Below are 26459 nucleotides of genomic sequence, written 5' to 3' on the forward strand. Positions count from 1 at the left end.
CAATAGACTCAATCCTCACCACTGACTCCAGTGAGGGATGGTCACTAAGAAGACTAAGATGGATTCACACACTATTTTTAGATGCAGCTTCCCGCACCAGGCACAATTTCCCTTAAGAGCACACAGGGAGCACTCTCCAGATTTGGGGCTGGACTCTCTTACTCTCTCCAGGCCCACATCAAAACTCCACACTGACTACCTTGGAGCTCCATGTCCCTGTTCCCAGTAGCTGACACACACACACTTGGATATTTAAGTTTTCACACACACATACACACATGGGAAAGGCTGTAACAGATTTACTAGCTGTGCCCCCTCTGTGCAGGGTCTGAGGTAATTAAGCTGACACTGGTCAGCTACCTTAAGGTTCTTACAAAGGGTGCCCAATTATGCTGTACAAAATTAATATTAATACTAACAGTGGAGTGTGGCCAAAGCAGCAAGGCTTTCAGGAGTGGCCACAGTGTCACCAAAACAACCATAAGTACTCTCAAGATGTTAAAAGCATTCTCTAAAGGACCAGACACAATAAAAGTTATTAAAATATTTAATAATAAATAATAAGACAGAAAAGAAGGAATACTGACTACAGTAAACAACAATTTCAACCACAGAGATATAAAAAATAATACAACTGGATAGTTTCTCACAGTTACAGAAAATAATACTAAACTATTATTGGTAGATGTCTCTGTCTAACTAAAGAATTACTGTTTCCTGATTAGTCACTAAAGCAAGGCAAGCTGATGTGTGCTGAGTGTCTTACCACAGCAAAAGTCAGATGATGTCTATCTCTCATCTCTAATGGATGACTGAATAAATCTCACATTGCTTGTCTGTGTGGATGTGTGAGATATGCCTCTTGTCAGAGATCTTTCCTGTCAGAAATCATTTTTAACACAGGTAACGTTACAAACACATTTTTAACACCAGCATCTGTACAAATCAAAGAGATAATCAAATAACATAAACTTTTTTTTAAACAAAACTCCACTTGGCTGTGTGGGCATATGTACACATGTACTACTCCACTCTTCCTGGCACAGATGGCACTACCTCATAACATCAAATTTCATAGATTAAGTGTATCGATGTTATATAAATGTCTCTTCCTTTGTCACTGACCTTTTTTTAAAATTACTTTATGCATGCTGTTTTCTTTTAATTTTTTTCTGATTTTGTACTGGAAAAAGCAGTACCAGTGGGGCAGCCAAAGTCTACTATTCCTCAAAAGGCCCAGTCATCCCCCTGCATTTCCCCAACCTGCAGTGCCCCCCCAGTGCCTGCAGAGGGGAACAGCCATTTGGGCACCACACTAACCCCTAGTGATGCTTCACCAGTTGGGAGTGTCATTGTTGCCTCTGGTGGTACTGCCAAGGGTAGTGATATTGTCCTTTGCAGGGAGATTATGGAGATGATGGGTGAGATGTCAGATCAGCAGCTGGAAGCCTGCATTAGCAAACTGGAATGTCTCCTTTTGTGGCTGGTGGAACTGAATCACTACAAGCCCCTGACATCAACACCTCAGGCAGAGCCTAGTGGGAAAGCAGGTAAGGGTGCTGTCTGACCTCCCCCTGGGTATTACATAAGGAGCACAGTATGGGAAGACTGTACCCCCCATATCCCATCCTGGTGCTCCCTTTCCTTGTGTGTCAATGCCCTCCCTTGTTTGTTGTCCAACCCTTGTTATCATTAGTGACCTCTCTTTGTTTACATATCTCTGGAATCCACTGTCCTACCTCACCCCAATGTCTCAGCACTTCCCTGTCATTCTTTGTCTGTTATATGTTTGCATGTTTGCCACTGCTACTGGCACTCAACCTGTTACCATATCTTCACTTTCCCTTACATTCTTCCCCAGCTTCCCTTATTAAAGAGAAATGGGCACTTGTCTCAAAAAGTTGTATCCTCCCTCTTCCCACACCCATTCTTACCTTCTCCACTTCCCCTTGAGTACTATCCTCTGCTTGCTCCCCATTTTTCTTACTATCCTGTACATTTCCACCCATTTTAATGGTCAAAAACAAATGTAATCATTGCAGCGGCCCCTTTAAAGAGCTGTGCTACTTTTCCCATCTTCTTACATCAGTGCACGTGCACTCCTTCAGGCCTGTGCTTCCTCTGTGCTCATGATTTTTTCTAGTCTGAATCATAGTCACAGCTGCAGATCTTCCTCTTTGACTACAGGTGATATTCCCAGCATGATTAGTTTACTAATTAGTGGCAACCAAGGCTGCAAGTTTTTACCTTCTTAATTGGTAATGAGCTTTGAGCCGCGTTATGGTACAAGTTGTACATGGGGAGGCAATCTGTGGTTATGCTAGGTATGTTTCTGAATCTGAGAAAGTGTTCCGTTCTGTCACTTCCTACGTGATCCCTAACCATTCCTTAGTACACTAAACAAGAAGCTTTTCCAACACTCCACAAGGGCATCTTTCTTCTCTTCTTCAAAGTCACTGGCAGTCAGTTTCTCAGATGCTGCAAATACTTTTTAAATTTTTTTTCAAAAAGATTGATTTCTTCATGTAGCAGTCTGTCGCTTCTTCAAGCTGGAAGACATTGCATGTCTTCGCTGCTACGTTAAACTGTAAGCAGGTCAGCATTCATAAGTGTCTCTCATTCCTTTCACTGAATTTTGCACTGAAGCCAAGATTTTACGAAGCTAGTTTTTCCTGTTTTAACAACTCGTGAACAACCTCAAAATTCTGCTACTGTGTTGCACAATCCACAAAGATGAAAAAAATTAATATAAAAAGAGCTGACGCAAAGTAAGCAGAGCAACATAAAGGTAGAAAAAAGACTGTATTCATAGCTTACAAACCTCTGGTACCTCAAAATCTCACCATTTTTGGGGTTTGCATTAATTTTTTTAACTTTTGTTAAAGCCACATATTCAAATATGTTACCAAAATACCTACTAAGGTAGGTTTTGTATAATGGTTAAAGTTTTTGCTTTATAGACACAAGGTACAGGGTTTAATTCTGATCTCAATTAATCAGCTAGGCTTAAAATGGCTCCTCACTGCAGTTAGCCTAGAATTCACCAATGGAAATGTATACGTCATTTTCATTAACAATTAAGTAATACATTTATTTTGCAATAAATATGCCCCTCTTTATATAATCAACTAATCCCTTAGTAAATTATATTTTATATCTTAAACCTTCCAACATCAGTAATATGTTTTCACAGCCACCATCTTTCACAGTGCTATGCTTGACATATTCCACAATGTAGTTGCAGCACATTGAGATGTTTAGGAGCCAGAAACAGATTTAACCAAAAACACTCATGTCTGGTATACTATCACTGTTTTGGGCAATTAAGTTTATCGATAGGGTAGAACAGAGACAGCAGGTTTCCACTGAGGCCATAAATGTACTGGGCATGATGTACTCTGCATTTCAAAAACAGTCAAAAACAGAGGAGTCAGACTGCTATAGCTTTTAGCCATTATTAGTTGGTGTATAATCCATGCAAGGTTTAGCAGAATCATTCTCTCTGTGATAATCTCCACTCTATTACTCAGTATACAAGCAGCTTTTGTAGTCATCCTAGGGCACACATGTCTTCTTATGACTTATTAGCAATGGTGATATAGGCAGAGAAGGGAACCCTGTAAGCTGGTACCTATTCATCATCAGCAAAAGATGTTTATGGGGAGGAGCCCTGAGGAAAAATATTACATAGACAGGTGTACACTTATGGTACACCTATGGACTGTGCCATGGCTTACAAGGGCTTCAGATTGTCAGTAATGTTTTTTGCACCTGGTAACCATGTTGATGGTTAGGGCATACTCATTACCCAGACGTTTTTTTATTCGTAGACTGCAAAGAGTGATAGGGTTAAGAGGGATATCATGCCTATTAGGTAGTGTTCTATGACATGAGGGTTGCATTTGTAGGTGATGAGAGTAGGAGCTATTGCTACTGCATTTTGTTCCCTTTTTGTTACTGACACACATCTAGAGGTATTTGTTGTGAGATTGCCCAAGGACAAGGTAAGGAAACTTGGTCATAGACTGCAGTGCAATTAATGTATATAAATGAACACTAAAGGAGATGCAGGTATTTGCTGGTTTACTCAATCAGTGACTGGTTTGTTTAATCTTGCTTGCAGGGTATTTACCCATGGTGAGGCTTTTTTAACTCGATTGCTTAGTCATGTTTGCAGGGTATTATTCACAGTGTGTCTTTTTATCTGCTGGTTAGTGCCAAAAGGAGCCACATGTGAATAACCACTTCACAAATTTAGACAGCAACACAGTATATGAAGCAAAATCCTGGGGATGTGCTTTCTAAGAGCTTAACAATATTATAGCTTGGCTGTGAAATGTAGAAATGTTGGTATGTCAAACGTTTCCTGATGCAGCAGTGAGTATGGATTTTACATGGTTCCTGATGCAGCAGTGAGTATGGGTTTTAAACGTTTCCTGATGCAGCAGTGAGTATGGCTTTTAAATGTTTCCTGATACAGCAGTGAGTATGGGTTTTAAACATTTCCTGATGCAGCAGTGAGTATGGGTTTTAAACGTTTCCTGATACAGCAGTGAGTATGGGTTTTAAACATTTCCTGATGCAGCAGGGAGTATGGGTTTTAAACATTTCTTGTTACATCAGTGAGTATGGGTTTTAAACGTTTCCTGATGCAGCAGTGAGTATGGCTTTTAAATGTTTCCTGATACAGCAGTGAGTAAGGGTTTTAAATGTTTCCTGATACAGCAGTGAGTATGGGTGTTAAACATTTCCTGATGCAGCAGTGAGTATGGGTTTTAAATGTTTCCTGATACAGCAGTGAGTATGGGTTTTAAATGTTTCCTGATGCAGCAGTGAGTATGGGTTTTAAATGTTTCCTGATGCAGCAGTGAGTATGGGTTTTAAACGTTTCCTGATGCAGCAGTGAGTATTGGTTTTAAACGCTTCCTGATGCAGCAGTGAGTATGGGTTTTAAACGTTTCCTGATGCAGCAGTGAGTATGGGCTTTAAACATTTCCTTATGCAGCAGTGAGTATGGGTTTTAAATGTTTCCTGACACAGCAGTGAGTATGGGTTTTAAATGTTTCCTGATGCAGCAGTGAGTATGGGTTTTAAATGTTTCCTGATGCAGCAGTGATTATGGATTTTAAACGTTTCCTGATGCAATAGTGAATATGGGTTTTAAACGTTTTCTGATGCAGCAGTGAGTATGGGTTTTAAATGTTTCCTGATGCAGCAGTGAGTACGGGTTTTAAATGTTTCCTGATGCAGAAGTGAGTATGGGTTTTAAACGTTTCCTGATACAGCAGTGAGTTTGGGTTTTAAACGTTTCCTGATGCAGCAGTGAGTATGGGTTTTAAATGTTTCCTGATACAGCAGTGAGTATGGGTTTTAAATGTTTCCTGATGCAGCAGTGAGTATGGGTTTTAAATGTTTCCTGATGCAGCAGTGAGTATGGATTTTAAACATTTCCTGATGCAGCAGTGAGTATAGGTTTTAAACGTTTCATGATGCAGCAGTGAGTATGGGTTTTAAACGTTTCCTGATGCAGCAGTGAGTATGGGGTTTAAACGTTTCCTGATGCAGCAGTGAGTATGGGTTTTAAACGCTTCCTGATGCAGCAGTGAGTATGGGCTTTAAACCTTTCCTGATGCAGCAGTGAGTATGGGTTTTAAACATTTCCTGATGCAGATATGAGTATGGATTTTAAACGTTTCCTGATGCAGCAGTGAGTATGGGCTTTAAACATTTCCTGATGCAGCAGTGAGTATGGGTTTTAAACATTTCCTGATGCAACAGTGAGTATGGGTTTTAAACATTTCCTGATGCAGCAGTGAGTATGGGTTTTAAACGTTTCCTGATGCAGCAGTGAGTATGGGTTTTAAACGTTTCCTGATACAGCAGTGAGTATGGGGTTTAAACATTTCCTGATGCAGCAGTGAGTATGGGTTTTAAACGCTTCCTGATGCAGCAGTGAGTATGGGCTTTAAACCTTTCCTGATGCAGCAGTGAGTATGGGTTTTAAACGTTTCCTGATGCAGATATGAGTATGGGTTTTAAACGTTTCCTGATGCAGCAGTGAGTATAGGTTTTAAATGTTTCCTGATGCAGCAGTGAGTATGGGTTTTAAACGTTTCCTGATGCAGATATGAGTATGGGTTTTAAAAGTTTCCTGATGCAGCAGTGAGTATGGGTTTTAAACGTTTCCTGATGCAGCAGTGAGTATGGGCTTTAAACATTTCCTGATGCATAAGTGAGTATGGGTTTTAAACGTTTCCTGATGCAGCAGTGAGTATGGGCTTTAAACATTTCCTGATGCAGCAGTGAGTATGGGTTTTAAACATTTCCTGATGCAGCAGTGAGTATGGCTTTTAAATGTTTCCTGATGCATCAGCGAGTATGGGTTTTAAAAATTATCTGTAGGTTCTGTGTTTTGTTTGCTGGACAGCTAAAGAAAGGAACACAAACCTTGTGCTGTTCCTCTCTTGGTGTAGGAATTTCCTTCCGTTGTGCATTAGCTGAGCATGGGTGAAACAGTTGCAAGACATTTAACTACTTCCCAAACTAACAGGAGTCATTAGTCTGATTAATAGCCAGTTAAGGATATTGAAATGACAGTAAGGTTAATAAAGCATGCGGTGTTCATCTGCTTAATGTAAAGCATTTTATTTAAATCACAGTACATTCCAGGCCTATGTGAAGTTAACTTTGATTCTCTGTCTTCTTTCTTTTTATAGGGGGATTAATCACTTTAGGTACTTGCTATGTGAAGTTAACTTTGATTCTCTGTCTTATTTCTTTTTATAGGGGGATTAATCACTTTAGGTACTTGCTATGTGAAGTTAACTTTGATTCTCTGTCTTCTTTCTTTTTATAGGGGGATTAATCACTTTAGGTACTTGCTATGTGAAGTTAACTTTGATTCTCTGTCTTCTTTCTTTTTATAGGGGGATTAATCACTTTAGGTACTTGCTATGTGAAGTTAACTTTGATTCTCTGTCTTATTTCTTTTTATAGGGGATTAATCACTTTAGGTACTTGCTATAGTGAAGTTAACTTTGATTCTCTGTCTTCTTTCTTTTATAGGGGGATTAATCACTTTAGGTACTTGCTATGTGAAGTTAACTTTGATTCTCTGTCTTCTTTCTTTTTATAGGGGGATTAATCACTTTAGGTACTTGCTATGTGAAGTTAACTTTGATTCTCTGTCTTATTTCTTTTTATAGGGGGATTAATCACTTTAGGTACTTGCTATGTGAAGTTAACTTTGATTCTCTGTCTTCTTTCTTTTTATAGGGGGATTAATCACTTTAGGCACTTGGTACAGAAACATGTGCTGTTTCAACTGCAATACTGTGGCATCTTTGGCACAGCATGTCAAGTCACCAGGGAGATGACTAAATGGGAATTAAGCAGTCTTGGTGGGAGCTTGTATAAGTGAAATGCTGGGCTCCATATAGAAAATGCAGGAGAAAAGTGAATGTCGAACACTGCTTTTCTCCTTTAAACTTGGGTTATCTTGGACGTGGCATATGTAAATCTATTTTTGCAGCCATTTAGTTTCTGCATTTCAGAACTCAGTCTAGCAGGTCCAAACATTTCAAATAGTTACCAAAATCCTGTTAGCATTATTAACTGCAATGGTGTCCAGCACTTGGTCATGAAATTGTATTGTGTATTTACTCCTTGTAGGAGTGTTTTTTAATAAAATGTTAGAATAATCTTTGCTACTGCCAGCCGGTTTCAAAAGGTTGGAGGCTGGAAAGTTGTTACTGCAACACTTTGCATACGAAAACTGTTAAAGGACTGGCTATCATAAATTGTCACAGTATATTTTGTATTTTTCCTTGATCTTGTTGATATCCTGAAAACCGTTTATATCCAAAAAAGGAGTAGGTCACATACCTGGATAAAAAAACAAGCAAAGAAACAAACAAATATAATAAAAACTGTACTGGAGGTGTGGACATTGGAGTACTGTTTCATTTACCATGTAAATGACAAATGTTCCTACTACACAGATATGAGAGTTTAGATTTTTTTCCAAAGGAAGAGGCTTAGATTTAGTGGCTTGATATCAGCCGTGTGCAGTGATGTCAAGTCATAGTACACATGTTGGAAAAAATAGAAAACGATGCTTCTCAGCACCACATGTTAATGTTTTGCATATTATGGTAGTAATATAACTGCTTATCCATTACTGCCACTTAAGGATGAGATTCAAAATATCATTATGCAGTTCAAGTATTAGCGGTCTCAGTTAAGTTGGATTAGTCTGAGGCAATTCAATGTTCATAGGTTCATAGGTAGATACTAGGCTATCTGCCCTAGGGCATTTATAAGCCTAGCCAGAGTGTATTTGGCTTCCACCTCCCTATTAGATTAGCCTACTGTGCCTCTTTAAAGTAGGTCACAGAAGGTACCCTTTTAAGATTAGTTTACTGTGCCTCTGTCTAGCAGGGACACAGAAGAGATCCCAGGGTTGAATTTGCGATCTCCCATCCACGCGTCCAGATTTCGCTTGAAGAGGGTCAGCGAGAGGCTATGTCTAATATGAATTGGGATTCTATTCCAGAGTGAGGGGAGCCTCTGGGAAATGAATCTGTCCCTCCAGCATGTCCTATTTATTTTTGTGCTGAGGTTTAGGTCCCTGGATCGTGTAGCTCTAAGGGACTTGGATTTTTTGAGGTGGAGCATGTCCATTAATTTTGGGTTTGACATGGCTTTGTACGTCAGGCATAGATCGCCTCTGAGTAGGCGGTAAGCAACTGAGTAGAGCTGGAGTTTCTTTAGTCGAGCTGCATAGGACATCTATTTGTAGCCCATGATCCTCTTGGTGAGGTACTTTTGGGGTCTTTCCAGTTGCTGCAGGTGTCGGGTAAGGTACATCCCAAAAGGGGTATTGTACTCAATTATGGGCCTGATGAGTGACGAGTAGAGGAGCACAATGACCTCTCTTGATCTAGATGTGAACCATTTCGTGATAAGGTGGGCTATATAGAAGGTCTTTCTAGCCACTTTGGCAACATGATTATCAAAGGAGAGATTACTATCTACGTTTGTCCCCAAATCTCTAATTACTTCTTCCGTACTTAATAATTTGTGGGCACCTTGTTTTTTCCAAAGGGGATAACTATGCACTTTTAGCATTTAGCTTGAGGCCGTGGCTCTGGCACCAAGCATCTGTCTCTGTGAGACCCTTTTGGAGGATGCTTGTGTCAGCTGGAGATTCGATTATGGCCCCCAGTTTGCAGTCATCTGCGAACTTTGTCAGCCATAATCTCCCCGTGTTAGCCTGAACCTCAGAGAAGTATATACCGAACAAGAGAGGTCCCAGAACTGAGCCCTGTGGGACGCCACTTGTAACTGGTTTGGATTCGGACATGGCACCTGCGATTCTGACCATGTGGGTTCTATCTCTGAGCCAGTTTGCAACCCATCTTGTGATATAGGGGTTGATATTTAAGCTGGTAAGCTTATTTATGATGCCCAAGTGGGGTATTGCGTCAAAGGCTTTTGCGAGATCCAGGTAGGCTGTGTGGACTACCTTGCCCTCATCTATGACTTTGGTAACTGTTTCAAAGAAATCAACTAGGTTTAAGAGGCAAGATCTGCCCTTAACAAAGCCGAATTGGGTAGGGTCCAGTGTCTGGGTTTCCAATGTCTTTGTTTATGAGTTCCATGATAATACGCTCCATAGCTTTACAGACCAGACTAGTCAGGCTTATGGTGCGATAGTTTCAGGGGCCGTTGTGGCACCACCTTTGTGGAGTGGGACCACAGTAGCTGTATGCCATTCTTTGGGTACATATCCTGTAGTAAGGCTAAGTTTGAACAGTGACTTAATGTGAGGGTTCAGTTCTTCTTGGAGCTCATGTAAGACACAGCCTGGGACACCGTCTGGTCCCATAGATGCTGTGTTTTTTGCTTTGGAGAGGGCAGCTTTCACCTGTGCATCTGTGATGTCAGGGAGGTTACATTCAATTGGGATAGGCATTTGTTCCTTTGGGGGGGGGGAGGGGGGGAGAAGTTTGCGCTGAATCTGTCTGCCAGGATGTTGGCTATGTCTGTAGGTTCGGTATATTTTGTACCGTTATGCAACAATTCAGAGCATATCTGGGAGTTTCCACCCATGTTCCTGACATAACTAAAGAAGGCCTTGTGATTATCTTTAGTGTCTAGGGCAATTTTTCTTTCGAAACTGGCCTTTGATGATTTTATGAGAGAACGAAGTTTCTTAATAATACTGATCAGAGATGCCTTCCCTTTTTGGGATTTTGCTCTGTCATGTAGTAGCTTCCTCCTTCTGTTGTATAGCTTATTTATGGCCAGGGTCCACCAGACCGGTCTCCTGTTTTTGGAGGAGTGAGGCTTGGTTTTATTTGGGATAGCACGATCCATGCATTCCTGCAGGTGCTCATAGAATGCATTTGTAAAGGATTCTGCGGATTGGGTTGTATTATCCTCTGGCCCAGGGGCTTTGAAGGATTCCATCTTAGTCTTGAGAAGTGCAAAGTTGGCTTTTGAGAAATTCTTTACAGTGATTTCCTTGGCTGGGGGTGGGGACGGGATATGGATGTCCAGGGAAATTTGTTTATGGTCTGATCTTACCAATGAGGGGTTTACCTCTGGTGTGGAACATAGAGTCCCCATGTTGGTGATGACCAGGTCCAATATGTTGTTCCCTCTTGTGGGAGTGGTGACCAGTTGTTCCATTGCGTTAGAGTTTATAAATTCAAGGAACCATTGGGCGAGGGTGTTTGGGCTTCAGTAGTTTTCCCAGTCAATGTTTGGGTAGTTGAAGTCACCCAATAACATAGTGTTTGGAGAGACCTTCATATTCTCCAGTGTTCTCAGGAATGCCAAGTGGGGTTCCTGTAATAGGCAGGGTGTTCTGTAGCAGGCTACAAACTGAAAGGCAGTTTTGCCCGCTGTTAGCTGCACAAGGATGGTTTCCATTGCTTCGTGCAGTGCCACCAACCTGGAGGTGTAGGTATCTTTGATGAATATAGATACTCCCCCTCCTTTTGTGCTTCGGTCCGAGTTTTGGGGCCGAAACGCATGGTATGAGTTATAACCTGGCAGTGCTGGGGTGCTTTCAGGAGCCTTGAACCAGGTTTCTGTTACTGCACAGACATCGATTTTCTCCATGCTGAGGAGAGCCTCGACTGCGTGCATCTTGAGGTTTAGACTTCTGGCATTGAGTAGCATTTGTAGTTTTTTTATCCTTGGGTTGTCTATGGAGGTGGGTTTGTCCTTTGAGCCTTGCCTAAAAAAGGCACTATGGGGGTGGCAAGAGCCTTGGCCAGTATACAAAAGCCTAAGGGTGACAGGTGCAAGCCGTCCCTAGCGAAGCAACGTGGCTTGTCGAGCATGTCATTCCAGGCTGACAGACACTGGATCCCCTTTGTATGACACCAATACTTTAGCCAATTGTTGAAACTGATCACTTTGTCTTTATACTGAGGCATCATTCTTGGTGAGGGCAATATGCTACTTCAAGGTCAGGGTCATACCAGCCTGGGCTACATGGTCAGAGAGCTCCTCTATGTCTCTTTTCATGTAGTCCAGGGAGGTACGTCTCAGGTCATTCACACCAGCATGGACAATGACTGAGTCATACTTGTACTTGCTTTGGAGTGACCTGAGTGCTTGCGTTATGTGGCAGATCCTGGCACCTGACAGGCAGCTTACAGTGACCTTCTCCTTGTTCAGTCTGGTGAGCGGGACGTCAGTGTGCCGAACAATAGAGTCCCCTATAACAAGTGTATTTGGTGTGTAGTTTGGCTTCAAGGGCTGTGACTGTGAGGCATACTGATTTTGTGAGATATGTGATTCGTGGATATTGTTGAGGGGTGGCTGTTACTTGGATATCTGCTTAGGAGGTCTTTGCTGTTTAGGCAGATTTTTATTTAGAGCCTCTGAGTATGTTTTTGTGTGTTTATGTGTTGGGTATGCAGATGCAACAGGTCTGTGTGAGACTGGATTTGTGGTGCGGGTGGTTACCTTTTCCTCCTGACTGACTGTGCCAGTCTTGGGTTGAGAGAGCTCTGCCTCCAGTTTGGCTGTGTAACTGCATCTCTCACATGTATTAGAGTTTGTTGGAAGGAGGAGAGGGTTGTCTGTGTACATAAGGCAATTGTAACATTGCCTCAAAATTCCCAGATTCACCAGCTGGACTGGAGACTGACCCTTGGACATACCAGATTAGTATAGGGAACTGTTTTTTTACTGATCAGATTAGGGGAAGGGAACTGATTTTTCACTTGATCAGGAAGGACCAATCGGGAGCCTAAATCTTATGAGAAGTCAAGGAGAGTGTAGTGCTTTAGTTAGTTAGTGTTTCCTTATAAGAGCTGAGCAAGTGCAGGGCTTTAGAAAGAGAATAGAGTAATTACTTTGAGAGTTTGAACAGTTCTAAGGGAAAAAGTGAAGAGCAGACTTTGTGGAGCCTGGAATAGTTTAAACCTGTTTAGGCGGCGCTGCCCGACACTGCTCAGTGCGCAAAACCACGCAAAAAGAGAGTTGTAAGGTTTTAAGAGAGAGAGATCAAGGAGTTTAGAAATGACCCAAAATGGCCAATAAAACTACAGCTTCTAGGTAGTAACCACTCCTCCAGGGACAGGCAGGCTGTAAAGTGTTTACCACTCCCACTGGTGAACACAGAGACTTCCCTTTAGCCCAAGCAAGCACTGGCCTTCTAGAAACTTCCAAACAGTTCAGAACAGCAAATCTATAACTGAACTTTCTTAACTTTCAGAAAGTGGGAAAAAAGCAAGATTTTTTTTTTTTCTTTTTGTTGTAGTTTAAAGGTAGCAGAGATACACAAGCAGCAAAATAATCAGCAAATAATGTCTGCAATGATTTCATGTCAGACAGAGAGTAGCTGTTCAAAGAGCCAAAAAATCTTGAATGAATTGCTGAGAACATTTGTCAGGACCTAATAAGGATTTCTAATGCAATATCCTGACTTTGATGTTGTTTGTCTTTCGGCTCTTCCCGGTAAGGGGTCGCCACAGCGGAACTCCGGTCCGCTAATGACTGGCAGTAGATTTTTACGAAACGCTAAGGTGCCAGCTCAACGCCCAACCTTCAATGAAGGCACGCCCATTTACACACGCATGTCTTTCGAACACTACCCAACCGCGGGGAGGACATGCAGACTCCACACAGAAGGCACTCCCAAGCCCAGCCGAGAATCGAACGGGAGAACCTCTTGCTGTGAGGTAACAATCCTACCGCCGTACCACAGCGGCTGTATATAATATCCTGACTTTAATATTAGGAATTAATTACTTAATGGGTCTAATGGAGTGCATTTGGCAGGCCATGGTTTAGACATTATTTATATACTGGAATTCTACTGTTTTTTGAGAAGAACTTCTGATGTGTTTTAAGGGATGGTAATATTTCAGCTTCTGGACAAAAGAACAGGCATGGAGAACAAAGTTTATGAAAGTTTGTGGGGGAACCAGGTCAACTTGGTTCCTTGATAGACTGCCGGGGTCACCTGCTGTGTATAAGAGATCTCATGAAAAATAAACTTTTATGGAATGGGCTTACAGAAGGGTAACTTGTGGTACGTGGAAATAATAAAGCAGTGACACTGTGGAAGGTTGTCTTGTGGGAAGTGGAATTGAAAGGGATTCCCGGCAGAAATGCTGCACTCAGATATGTTAATGGTAATAGTACATCACCCAAGTCTGTGTTGTAGTATAAATCTAGTCATTATCATTTCTGAAATGAATAAAGGACAAATAATGAAAATTATAACGTGTATGGCTGTGGATATTTTACTACACACATCTGTGTCTATCTTTTATTAAAGACACGTTTCATTTACTAACTGCAGGACAGACAGCTAGACTGCTGCTTTGATTGTAAATATTGCTTACTGGACACACTAATCATTTAGTGACATCTCGGGCCACGGCTTTTCATGTGAGGACATGTATAGTGCATTAAAACACCATCCCACATTTCAGTGATTACAGTATTTTGTTGTAACTCTATTTCAAAGGGTGTAAACAGCTACGTAATGAAGTAGTATTTATATCACAAATGAGAAAAAGTACTCTGAGGTCTTGATTGTATACACTTTGTGAAAACTATAGTACTGTATTAAAATGCTGAAAAGATATGTTGTGATTCAGATATGCATAGTGAGATTTAGTGGTCAGTTTGAAAATAATTTTAAGCTACATGATTTGGAGTTAGCAATTTATTATTGTATCCAGAGCAGAAGTCATACCTTACTCTCCTTTCCATGGTTTTTCTCTTTTATAGCAGGGATAATCTTCAAAGTGATTGAGCCTTGAGACTGACACTGCAAACAAAATAAAGCAGTCACTCACTGGAGGCATGCATCAAGTTGCTTATAGTTGTAGTGCTTGATATTTGTTTTAAATATTTTGACACCTAAAATAAAATAGCATAAAAAATCTAACACATAAAATAAAACAGCATGAAAAAATCTAAAGACATATTGGGCACTTATAAGCACAGACAGTTGCAGTAGTGTTATGTCAACATTTCATTGCACATACTACAATTTAAGTTGTATTTTGAATATGCTATTATTTATATAAAATTGGCTTTGAGTTACAGTAATGTACTTTCAAGGACATGCAATAAAATACATTCTATTCATGGATGTTCTCTGCTTTCAGCCTTACAGTTGTGTTACAAATAATAAATTATCTATCATTATTATAGAATTACACATGCTATCACAGCCATCAAACAACATCAGGGGTAAATCGCTTTTATTCCCCTCACTGAGGAATAATAAATACCGGTCACTGTCCCTGATGTCACAGAATGTTCCTGATTTTTGCCTTATATTTTTACCCTCTCTCTTGAAATTTTTTTGATTTACTGGTAAATAACTCAGGATTACAGCGCCAGACATTAGAGTTTCACATTTGCTATTATTCAGAAAATGGCTGTAGATGCAAAGCATGCTATTCTATTAACTTTTTAAGTGAACTGCCAGTATTTATAAAAATCCATGAAAGAGACAACCACCCTGGAGATCAAGAACATCTGCTCCTCTTAAAATCCCACGTAAGCACTGAGATAATTTCTTTGACCTGCTGATCTCTAGTACTTACCTTACTCCTGTTCATCCACTGATTACTGGCTTTATCCTAACAGAGTCATTATCACAACCCTGTTTTGGATAAAGTGTGCAATTGGAGAATGAATATTTTTTCTCCTCATTTTCCCCCAACCGGTGGTAGTTTTTGCAAGATCCCCATCCAGTCAAGGATGATTGGGGGCCACCCACTGGCATGGGTATTGTGGGTGCCTAACACCAATTATGACGTCTGTTTTAGGTGAAAGAATACCCACCTGCTGGCTTCAGCTAAATCAAAGGCATTTTGTCATTCAGTAAAGCATTTCATGAAATTACGAAGCCCACTACTTGATGAACCAATGTCACTACAACTACTGACAGATTTGGATTTTAAAGTAGAAAAAGTGGTGCCAGTCCTTAGGATTCAGCATTTTAAGAGTTATTTTTACCCACCTGGTTCATTAAGGAAGCAAGGCTGAGAACATTGGGTGGCACAATGGTGCAGTGGATAGCACTGTTACCTCACAGGAAGAGGTTCTCTGGTTTGATTCTCAACTGGGGTGCCTTCCATGTGAAAAATGCATGCCATCCCTGTGTTTGCGTGCATGTGCTCCAATTTCCTCCCACATTTCAAAAACATGCAGTAGGTCAATTGGCCATAGATGAGCGTGAGTGGTACGAACGAATAACCATGGCAGGGCTAGCCAACCAGCTGTGTGAACCTTAACTCTAGATGATTATCACTGTTGAAGTGACACCTGAACCGCATGTGCAAAACTGGGAAAAAGAGGTTGTGGAAGGATGTGTTTGTAGACACACTCACAAATGCAATAAATGTGTGTGTGTGTGTGTGTGTGTGTGTGTGTGTGTGTGTGTGTGTGTGTGTGTGTGTGTGTGTGTAAATTGGGACACCAGTACTGTTTTAGATAATATTCAAACAGAAAGAGCCGTTTCACCACAGACAGAAGGGGCAGTGCATTACTATGTGCATTTACTGATGACTGGTCAGATCATGGTTAAAAGGGACCAACATGGATCAGTCCCAGTACAAAATACAAACAAACAACAAAATAATGAACTAAACAATGTCCAGTCAATTGAAGAGTTGCAGAATCAGTGCCAATGTTTGAACAGCGACGTTTTCTTTTTTCCTTTCCTTTTCAGTGCTGACTGACAACCTAATTCCCAGTCATACAGTCGTTGTACTCGGGTAGTGGCTGTAAAAGGTCCAGGGTCCAGATCACTTACCAGCTAAAAAAGAAATAAAGCATCAAATAAAAAATGAATATCACTAAAATGTAATTTATATGACTTTCAAAAACACATTTTCTTTGGACAACAAGCCTTCCACCCAATGCAGAGGCTTCATAGCATAAACCTCCCAAACTTAAATAACTCTTAGGTTGCTCTAGCTTTGTGCAAGGGTAAAACTCTGACTGCAGTGACATCACTCAACACACATTTCATCCAAATGCAAAATGTCAAGCTCTTGGCCTTCACACCACTGTCCAGATAGTCCCAAATAATCATGTTGCAATTGCAATGAACATTCTGGAATACTATGCTGTAATTCACCCTATCCCTTGAGCAGAAGAAAGAAAGAAATAATCTAGACCCATTCTTTGTACTAAATGTTTAAGATTTACTTATTTATTTATTCTGGTCAGCAGCGCATTGATAAGTATTTGTTCACCTCTTGTAAAACATCCAAGATGTTCTCAAAAAATACCATCAAATCTGGAAACACACGTAAAGGAGTGAAGAGGCTTGACTTCACATTTTCTTTTGCTCTTGTCCCCTCTATCTATTGATTATTAGCCTCCTTCCAGTGGATCATTCCATTCTTTCCCCACCACCAGGGTGAAGGTCGATCAGGAGGGATTAAGTTTCAGACAGCTATCAGGGTTTGTTCAAGAACTTCATGCTTTAAACCCTAGTAGTGCCTGCATGCATACCTGGCATTCCTTCCATGCAAGGAGTGTTCCCTATAAGCAGCTCCCCCTGAAGCATAAGTGGTGGTCTCCATTATTGAAATTGCAAAACCTAGTGTGCCCCTGTGTGCGTGTGACACTACCCTGGGGTATAGTGAGCAGGCCACATCCCTTCACTCCTCCTTTCTCCCTGCCTGGCTCCATCATTGCCAGGGCCACTAACTGAACCCCCCTCATCTTCGTGATCTTAGTCAAGGCTTCATCATTCTGTACCATAGACTCAGACTTGGCACCACATTTATAGGTCTGGCCCAAATCTGCAACTATTTTTCCAACCTTATGAATCCCTGTCATCAACCCTTCAGTCATGCAGAGTAGAGATCATTCATGAGCTGTTCCTTTTATACCACCACTGTCACAGAGGTTGAGTTAAACCTTCAGCAGAGCTCCTAACTGCACTGTTATTGGGAACACATAAAACGTTATAACTAAAGATGGAAATCCACAGAAATCCCAAATTAAATCATTAAGATTATTCTGAGATCAATGACAGCTCCGTTTGTATACAGGTATAGACCTCTGACTACCAGCCCAGCAATGCAAGTTTGACTACTGGCTCAGGTATCTGCTAGAGTTGGCTACACAGGGAGAGGAGTGAAGGGTTTGGGCCCACTCACCTCTAACAGAAGGGGTGGGGTCCATGTTTGTGTCAAAAAAGTGTATCAATTTCATAATGGAGACCAGCGATCGTTCTAGGAGGTGGATGCCATCCGTGAGTATATGCCACTCACAAAAGTGAGTGACCATCTGATACTACATCTACTGCATGTCTGGCAGGGGAAACCCTCACTAGACATGCACAAAGTGTTGGGGCCATAAAGAGAAAACCCTGGTTGCTCCACAGATAATGGCACCTCTCCTGGTTTGCTTGACCCTTGCCACAGGGAGAGTGAATAAGCCAAGTGAATGCCTGTGGAAGATACTTGATGGTCAGATGGGAACCAGAGCAAAAAATTATTATTTTGAAATCATTGTGATTATGTTATTATTACACTTTCTTACAATTATTAGGTTATAATTAAAGATTATAAATATGTTATTTTATTTATGACTGTCCCTTCTCACTGATCCTGCTGGTTCCCATTCATGGTCATTTGGGAAAACCATCACCTGCATCTCCCAATGGTACCCCATTTCAGAAGATCATTTCCACTTTTGCTTCATTTGCTTCACAGAAACCCATAGCCCATATTGCAAGTCTCTGCTAGATGCTTAGTATTAAGATTATTCTGCAAAAATGCAGTACAGATAATATTGAGCAGTAATGCTGCGGTAGCGTTGTCGCTTCACAGTAAGATGTTGTCGTGTTCGATTCTCAGCTAGAGCGTCTTCTGTGTGGAGACATGCGTGAATGGGGCGTACCTTTGTTGAAGGTTGTGCGTCAGAGCCGGCAACTCGGTACGTGAAAATCTACTGGCAATCATTAGCGGACCGGAGTTCCGCTGTGGCGACCCCTAACCAGGAAAAGCCGAAAGACACAATAACAACAACTGTTCAATCTATAAATTGTTAAACAGTATGGTTCAGCGTAGAAAAAGAAATATCTATAAAACACACATTTTACCCCTGCTATAAGCTTCCATGTTAAACCTATTAGCCAGTGTGTTCCATATGTCACATTAGCCCCCATTCGGAGAATCATTGTCTTGTATGTGGGACCACATCCAGCATCAAAAGGTATTTCCACCTTTCTAAACAAATTGATTGGTAAAATTCAGAAAGCAAACTGCAGAATATGTAGTTTTATCTTTCTTGGCCCCTCCCATCCCATAAATATAAACTTTTTAATTTATAATACTGGTCAATGAGGAATGCTATCAGAAATGGAAGTGTTATCCTGGGATTGGAAGTTGTTTATATTTATAGTTTCCGCAGTATTTCTTTTGGTCTAACAATACTCATTTGTAGACACAGGCATGTTTCTGTTTACTATGAGTTCCTTCCCCTGTATATCCCCCTTCCATGTATAAGAAATGTTCACTGTTTTTGTTGACTACAGTAAATCTTACTTTTGAAAGAAGCACTTTCTTTTGAAGGAGGGCTGACATGTTATTTAGAGCAAGAAGGTACATCATTTACTGAATATTTTTAATTTATTGTAGGTTATACCTATTATTCTCATTTTTTGTGCAATTATCAAATAAGCTAAATATTTCTGACATGTATGCATCGGAAAACTTATTTCATTTCAAATTTTATCAAATTTAATAACTGCATACAATAAAAGTAGATTTTGATTTAACAGTGAACCTTTCCTCTGGGTTTCTGAATGCACTCTCTGCCAGCTGGATTAAACAGCTCTTGTTTTATCTCTGGATAAGTTATCTCCACAGTAAAACATAACACATCATACTGCACTTATGATATTCTACTCTACCCTACCATCCAATCCCATTCCAGCTTACCGCCCTCCATACCATCCTGCCCCATGCCATAAACTGCCATATTATACCATACCATATCATACCATATTGTGCTATGCCAAATAATATCTCACTAAATACTCCACCCAATCCCACAATGAACCATCATATACCATGCTATTCTGTGTCATACAATATCAAACTCATCCCATTTTGTACCATACCGTAACATACCACGCCACTTAGTACTATACTGAATGGTATTATACCATACCATAACATATCACACCATAACACACCATACCATACCATAAGACATCATACCATTCCCTGTCACATCATACCATACCATATCATATCACATCATACCACAATACACCATACCATATCACATCACTCCATACCATACTATATTGTACCATAGTGTACCACACTATTCTTTGTCATGCCATGCCACAGTATACCTTACAAACCATCCCATCTTGTACCATTGCATACCATACAATTCTGTGTCATACCATACCATGTTGTCCAAACTCATCCTATCTTGTGCCATATCATACCATATCATAACATTCCATACCATGCCCTACCATACCATACCATAACATTCCATACCATACCATTCCACACCATAACATTCCATACCATATCATAACACTCAATACCATTCCATACCATACCATACCACACCATAACATTCCACACAATACCATACCATACCATACTACTCCATACCATACCATAACACTCCATACCATTCCATACCATACCATACCATACCATAACATTCCACATCATACCATACCATACAATACTATGTTACATCATACTACACTAAACTATCCTATCCCATGTTGTACCATCCCATACTATGCTAAATCATACTATACCACACTGCACCATACCATATAACATAACATATCCAGATGTAGTAATACACTTTTCCTTTTACCCTATCATAACTTAATATGTTAAGGTGATCAACATGATCTTATTTTTCACCAATATGCAGGTTACATCTCCACTAAAACTATATTGCTACTTACTATGCAGAAATACATACAGACTTTAGCTTTCTGTCAACTACATTTTATTGCGTATTACGTGATGCCAACTACCTATAATGTCTGCTAATGCATTACCTTAGTTCTGCTGCAAAGGGCTTAATTATTGTATTTGATCTATATACCAGTTCCTTGTCTTACTTTATGTGAACCTCTGTACCTGGTAGAAACCCATATTGTATTCATTTCCAAACCAGACACTAGAGACTGTCATATAGCTGTCATTATTTTTAGTCACACCTCATGTCACAAGATGTTTACTGACATAGTATGTTTCTTAAGATTTCTCTGAACATGAATTAACTTCTTGTGTTAACTTATTGTGTTTTCTGCTTACGTCTTCACCACACTGGACAAACAGTGCTGGTATTTTTTTGTTTTGTTTTTCATATTTTCTTTCAAAACGTCATGTAGTGTCTATGGCTTGAGACCTCTATGCATACATAAATTGTTGGTCTCTTCTAAGTTCACAAAGCTTAATAACCTATATATGGTAGATGAATGAATGCTACTCAGATCACTATACTGCATTATATAATGGCCTTGCAGTGTTGCAGCAGTGACATAAAGTTGTTGTTTTGCTGCACTGAATGCATTAACACTGCAGCCACTAATAAGAAAAGCCCTTTTATGAGGTCACAGTAAGTGACTGCAACCACTGGTACTGGTTAGTATATTAAAAAAGGCTAAAGGAATCCTTTTTTAAGGATGTTTGGGGGCCTTTATGTCTACATTATGCTGCTATATTGGTAACATAGTTTTTACCTGTAATGCTGATTACCAGAATTAAGTCAGTGGGCAGAGGACGTTCGGTGAGAGAGAGAGAATTTAGCAGACTTGGTCAGCTTCCTTCCACTGTAAGTGAGAGACTGTAATCTTCATGTCTGCTGATACAGCACCCCTGCTAAGGACCGGAAGAAATGCAGCAGGTTCTTGGAGAAGTACGGGGAAAGAGGAGTTTGCACCTTAAACTGCCTACAGACTTGGTTATGTATACCCATATGTGGCAGGATAGGAAAATGTGATATATAAGCATTTTCAAAGAAAATGCTGCCAACCCTAAGGTATAACGGCAGAACTCCTTGGTGCACTGATTCTGTCATATGTGTGGAGGGGGCAAATGAGTCAGTAAGAGACATAAGCATGGGAGAAATGCCAGACAATGAACTGGACACTGCTACTAGGCTGCATGCAGCAAAGCATATGCACAGTCTGGGTTTGTTCTTCCATTTACTGTAACAGAATGCCCTTGTTTAATTATGCACAGCTAACACAGATAAACAGTACAAATGATTTCAGGATTTATAATGTCTTGAACGTTATAAGGAAAGCTCTCAATAATTCAGCTGTCGTTTCCGCATGGTAACTTACATAAAGTTCTTGGTAAAGTGTAAGTTGATTCTTGCCCTGTGACCTCAGATCTATAGTGCTGTCCTAACATCAGTACGCATATGATGAGTAAAAATCTCAGTATCCGTAGTGTAACACAACATATGTTTAGCTACACATGTATAAAATACTACTGGCACCGAGAAAAGCAAAAGTGTTCTGACAGTGCAGATGTTACAGAGGGCCATCTTACCTTAGAAAGTATCCTAGGGAGGAAAAGGGCATTTGCTTATGATGAATTATGCATTATAAAACAGTATACGAGCAAATATACTGAAACAAAAGCAAAAGCAGTTGACCAACCTTAACATGTTGCCATGGAAACCTCTTGCTGTATCAACCTATCAGTGAATAGCACACTGTCATTTTCTCCAGTGGTCTGCCACTACAATTATTTTTTCCAAACAGGAGTCTACAAGCATTGTTTGCCTGTACTAATTGTACCAATGTTTCATCAGAACAAAATGTATTATAAGTTAAAAGCATTTCAGCTTGAACCAGCTTCTCTTTCCAATTGATTCCAAAACCTCCTTCTCTCAGAAAGCCCTCAGACTACACAGAATGGCGTATATATTTTTATTCAGAAATACAGATTAGTACAACACACAACAAAAATAACAAAAGCATCCACAGATAAGTTTAAATATTATCCTTAAAACTATTTATGTATTGAAGGGAAATGCATCATCAGTTTTAAACAGCACTTCCAGATTTCTTGCCTTGTGTATTCAAACAGAATGGACATTTATATAATGAACATTCTTTATTTTAATTTTACTGCATTTTTATCAAACATCAGTTTTTGTCTGAATTTACTATGCAGACATCTTTTTCATTTTTTTTTTGCTTATCAACAATAGTGTTACTTCTAAATAACTACATTTGTATTAAATTTGTGCATTTCCTGTCAATGATTTGTCTGATAGTAAATAAATGTGAACTGTATTAGCTTAGCTAAAGAAGGCTGTGGTGGTCCAGCGGTTAGTGTTGCCGCCTCACAGCAAGAGTTTCTCCCGTTCTATTCTCGTCTGGAGCGCCTCCTGTGCGGAGTCTGCATGTCCTCCCCACGGTCGAGTGACGTTTAAAGACATGCAGGTAGGTGCGTGCGTGAATGGGTATGCCTTCTTTGAAGGTTGGGCGTCGGGCTGGCAAATCGGCACCATAAAAATCCACTGCCAATCATTAGAGGACTGGAGTTCCGCTGTGGCAACCCCTAAATGGGAAAAGCCAAAAGACATTACTTTTTTTTATTAGCTTAGCTAAAGCTTATGGTCAGCTATGTAAATAATAATGACTGTCTTACACATATAACTAATTATGTTTAACTGTGTGCTTAATACATTTGCAAATTCTCTCTATGAGGCTTCAGTGAAACAAATGTAAATATACGAATAAGTAGCAAGCAGCCAACAGTAATAATCGTAAATGAGGTAGAGAATGATGGACTTTCTGAACTGCTATCTTACAGGTTCATAGGTTCATATTAGTACTAAGCTAACTGCCCTTATGGAACATTTTAAGCCTACCCAGATACCCCAGTAAATTCATGGGTAGATTGACATAGATCCATTATTTTCTGCCATGATTCAAAGGAATAAAGTTTTTTTTTTTTTGATAAAAACAAGTGACCTGGGGAGACAAAACCTATCTCCACATATATTGTATGCGAGGCAGAGGACCCAACCATAGGCCTCCAGTCCATTTTAGGATAGAGGCAAACAGACAGACAGAAAGGCGCACACGTGCATATACACACACACACACACACACACACACACACATGCACACATATTCTCTATAAGTAGACTTCCAGATAATATGGAATATTACTAATTCACTATGGAATGTCTTTAGGAAGTAGGAAGAGACTGAACTATTCAGGGAAATTCATGGACACAAGGAAGGCATACAAAATCCATACAGCACTCAGGCAAGGAAATGAACTGGATAACCAAGCTATGTGAGTCTAGCATGTTAACTCTTGTACCACTATGTCACCCCAAAATTATAAACAACATGTATCCTATTGCATTTAAAACAAGACAGTCTAACATACATAAAATATATATATATATATACAATAAAAATGCCTGAACATTGCAACTCTCTAGTTTTAAAAAGTTTATTAAAATAAAAAGATGCTTTTTCCATTGAATAGTATTTGCTTGATTTCCATAATGAAGACAGATTTTAGCTAACTACACTGTGCAGCTAAAATGATTTAAAATTAATTTCTATAATTAAGGTGGTTTAGTTATTCATAAAAAAGTCTAAGTGGACAAGAACTATAGAAATGAATAAAGGGTATGAATGGTTTGTATAGTCATATTGTGTGAGGGCAATGAGCTATGGAGAGAAGGAAGCTGAGATCGATGAAAGGTAGAAGGTCTTACTCATACAACGGAACAACAGAAACACTTGCATCACATAACTTCTGTGCAGTATGGCTCCTGACCCCTCCCCATCTGTAAAACTAAATACATTTCTGGGTTTGCTTTCAGAGTAATCCATCAGACTGCAAGGCAAAGACAGAAAGATGAAGAAGACAATAGCCAGACACAGTTCATAAGGAATGCCAGCAATAACCTGCTCTCCAGTCCGCAGAAGACCGACGACAGATGGAAGAAGTACTTCCAGCAGTTTCTGAATGAAGAAAACCCCACAGAAGCTGTACTGCCCCAGACACAGCCTATGTTGAAAGAGGGAAAAGAGCCCACCCTAAAAGAAGTAAGAAGAACAGTAAGGAGAATGAGTGGGGGAAAGCAGCAGGCTCGGATGAGTCACAGCAGATATAATCAAGATGTTGGTTGACTCGGGGAAGAACTGGCTCCAGATGGTACTCATAGCAGTATGGAGAGAAACGCATATCCCACAATTCCACATGACAGGAGAATAAGCATTCAAGTGCCATTATACCAGAACAAAGGGGACATTCGCAATCGTGGGCAGCACTGATGTATCAAACTCCTTTCACACTGCATGAAGGTGCTGGACAGGGTGACTGACATATGCAAATTAGTAGTAAGTTAGATGGGAATTGAGCACAATCAACCAGCTGCTTGCAGAGGGACAGATCATGGGGAAGAAGCTAGAGATGAGGAAATAATCAAACTGGGCATTCCTAGACTTGGAGAAAGCATATGACAAGGTCCCAAGAAAGCTGATTTGGGCAGCCCTTATATGCTCTGAAATGGAAACACTGGCCGAATTAGTGCAAGCTATGTACAAGGAACCAATGATACAATTACGAACAGTGTTTGGACTCACAAAGGGGTTCCCAGTGGGAGTGGGTGTGCATCAGGGTTCAGCTCTGAGCCTACTGCTGTTCATAATGGTGATGGACTACATTAACAAACAGGTCACAGGAGACAGATCAACAAAACTACTGTATGCAGACAGTGTGTCATTACAGGGATACTCTGAGCAAGAATGTCAGCAAAGGATAGGAGAATGGAATGCAAAACTGAATGCACATGGGATGAAACAGAGAACTAACAAGAGACTGCCATGGCAGCAAATGAGGGAATTAGACAAAGCAGAAAATTGAGATAGAAGGGAAAACAGAGGAACAGGTTAACAGCTTCAGCTATCTGGGAGGAGTGCTTAAGGAGAAGAGAAGCCTTAATGAGGACACAGAGGGGCAGCAGCCTAGTGGTACAGAGTGTTGGGCATAGTGAGTGACAGAAGAATGCCAAAGAACCTGATGCATAATGTGTACAAAACAGGTTGGTGAGGTCAGTAAAGGGATGGTTTTAACATAATGGTTAAGGTCTTCACCTCTTAGACACAAGGTACAGGGGTGGATTCTGACTTGAGTTTACTGGCTAGGCTTAAAATGGCCCTTCAGGGCAGTTAGCCTAAAATTCACCTATAAACTAGTCATATTAACAGCACTTCTTTATGGTACAGAAATGTGGGCAGTGAAGGCACAGCAATTGAGGAAGCTAGCTTTAAATATGATGTCAGCTCCTTCAGACATTCACAGATAATACTGTTAGACATTAACCACTACAAGGGCCGCATATGCACACATGCACATGTGAGCAGATGTGCACAAGTGCACACACACACACACACACACACACACACACACACACACACACACACACACACACACACACACACAGACTTCTCTCATCTGCCTTTGACTATTTTAATCAGTCCCTCTTAACATTTACAGCTTCACTAAAAGAAGACTCTATATTAATATTACTAGTAGACTGTATACAGAAATAGGCTGGGGTATTCAGAAACAAAGGGTACAGCTTCATAAATGTAATCCTTGTACTATGTTTACCATACTGCTGTCCTGATTCACAGACATGGATTAATGCAGTGAAGAACAGTATACAGAAGCCATTTGGCTTCTATGAGTGGTGTACAGGTGTGCTTAGCATAATTGGTGTGGGAAAACTAAGTAGAATGACAACTGCCCATGGCACAGTCAAGAACAGCATCTTAGTAAAAGGTATAATATACTTTATCAAGTAGCTGCTATCTGAATGTGCATGATTAAAGTCCAAAGCATTACCCTCTGGGATAAGCCTGTACACAGATGGGGTGTGTTGATGAATCACATATGAACATGCAG

General features: G+C 40.3%; 1 protein-coding gene across 2 annotated transcripts in view; it reads right to left on the reverse strand.

The window, feature by feature from the left end:
• The window catches only part of MPP3 (MAGUK p55 scaffold protein 3), a 1051423-nt gene that overhangs the window by 423712 nt on the left and 601252 nt on the right, over positions 1–26459 (reverse strand). For both annotated transcript variants that reach the window (XM_044055336.1, XM_044055335.1), the window contains exon 9: positions 14231–14305. In XM_044055336.1, the coding sequence (XP_043911271.1) occupies positions 14231–14305 (75 nt within the window). The remainder of the gene's footprint in view (positions 1–14230; positions 14306–26459) is intronic.

Source organism: Protopterus annectens, chromosome 13.part0 (genome assembly GCF_019279795.1).
Source record: "Protopterus annectens isolate FY-2018-M chromosome 13.part0, PAN1.0, whole genome shotgun sequence".
Classification (NCBI taxonomy): domain Eukaryota; kingdom Metazoa; phylum Chordata; order Ceratodontiformes; family Protopteridae; genus Protopterus; species Protopterus annectens.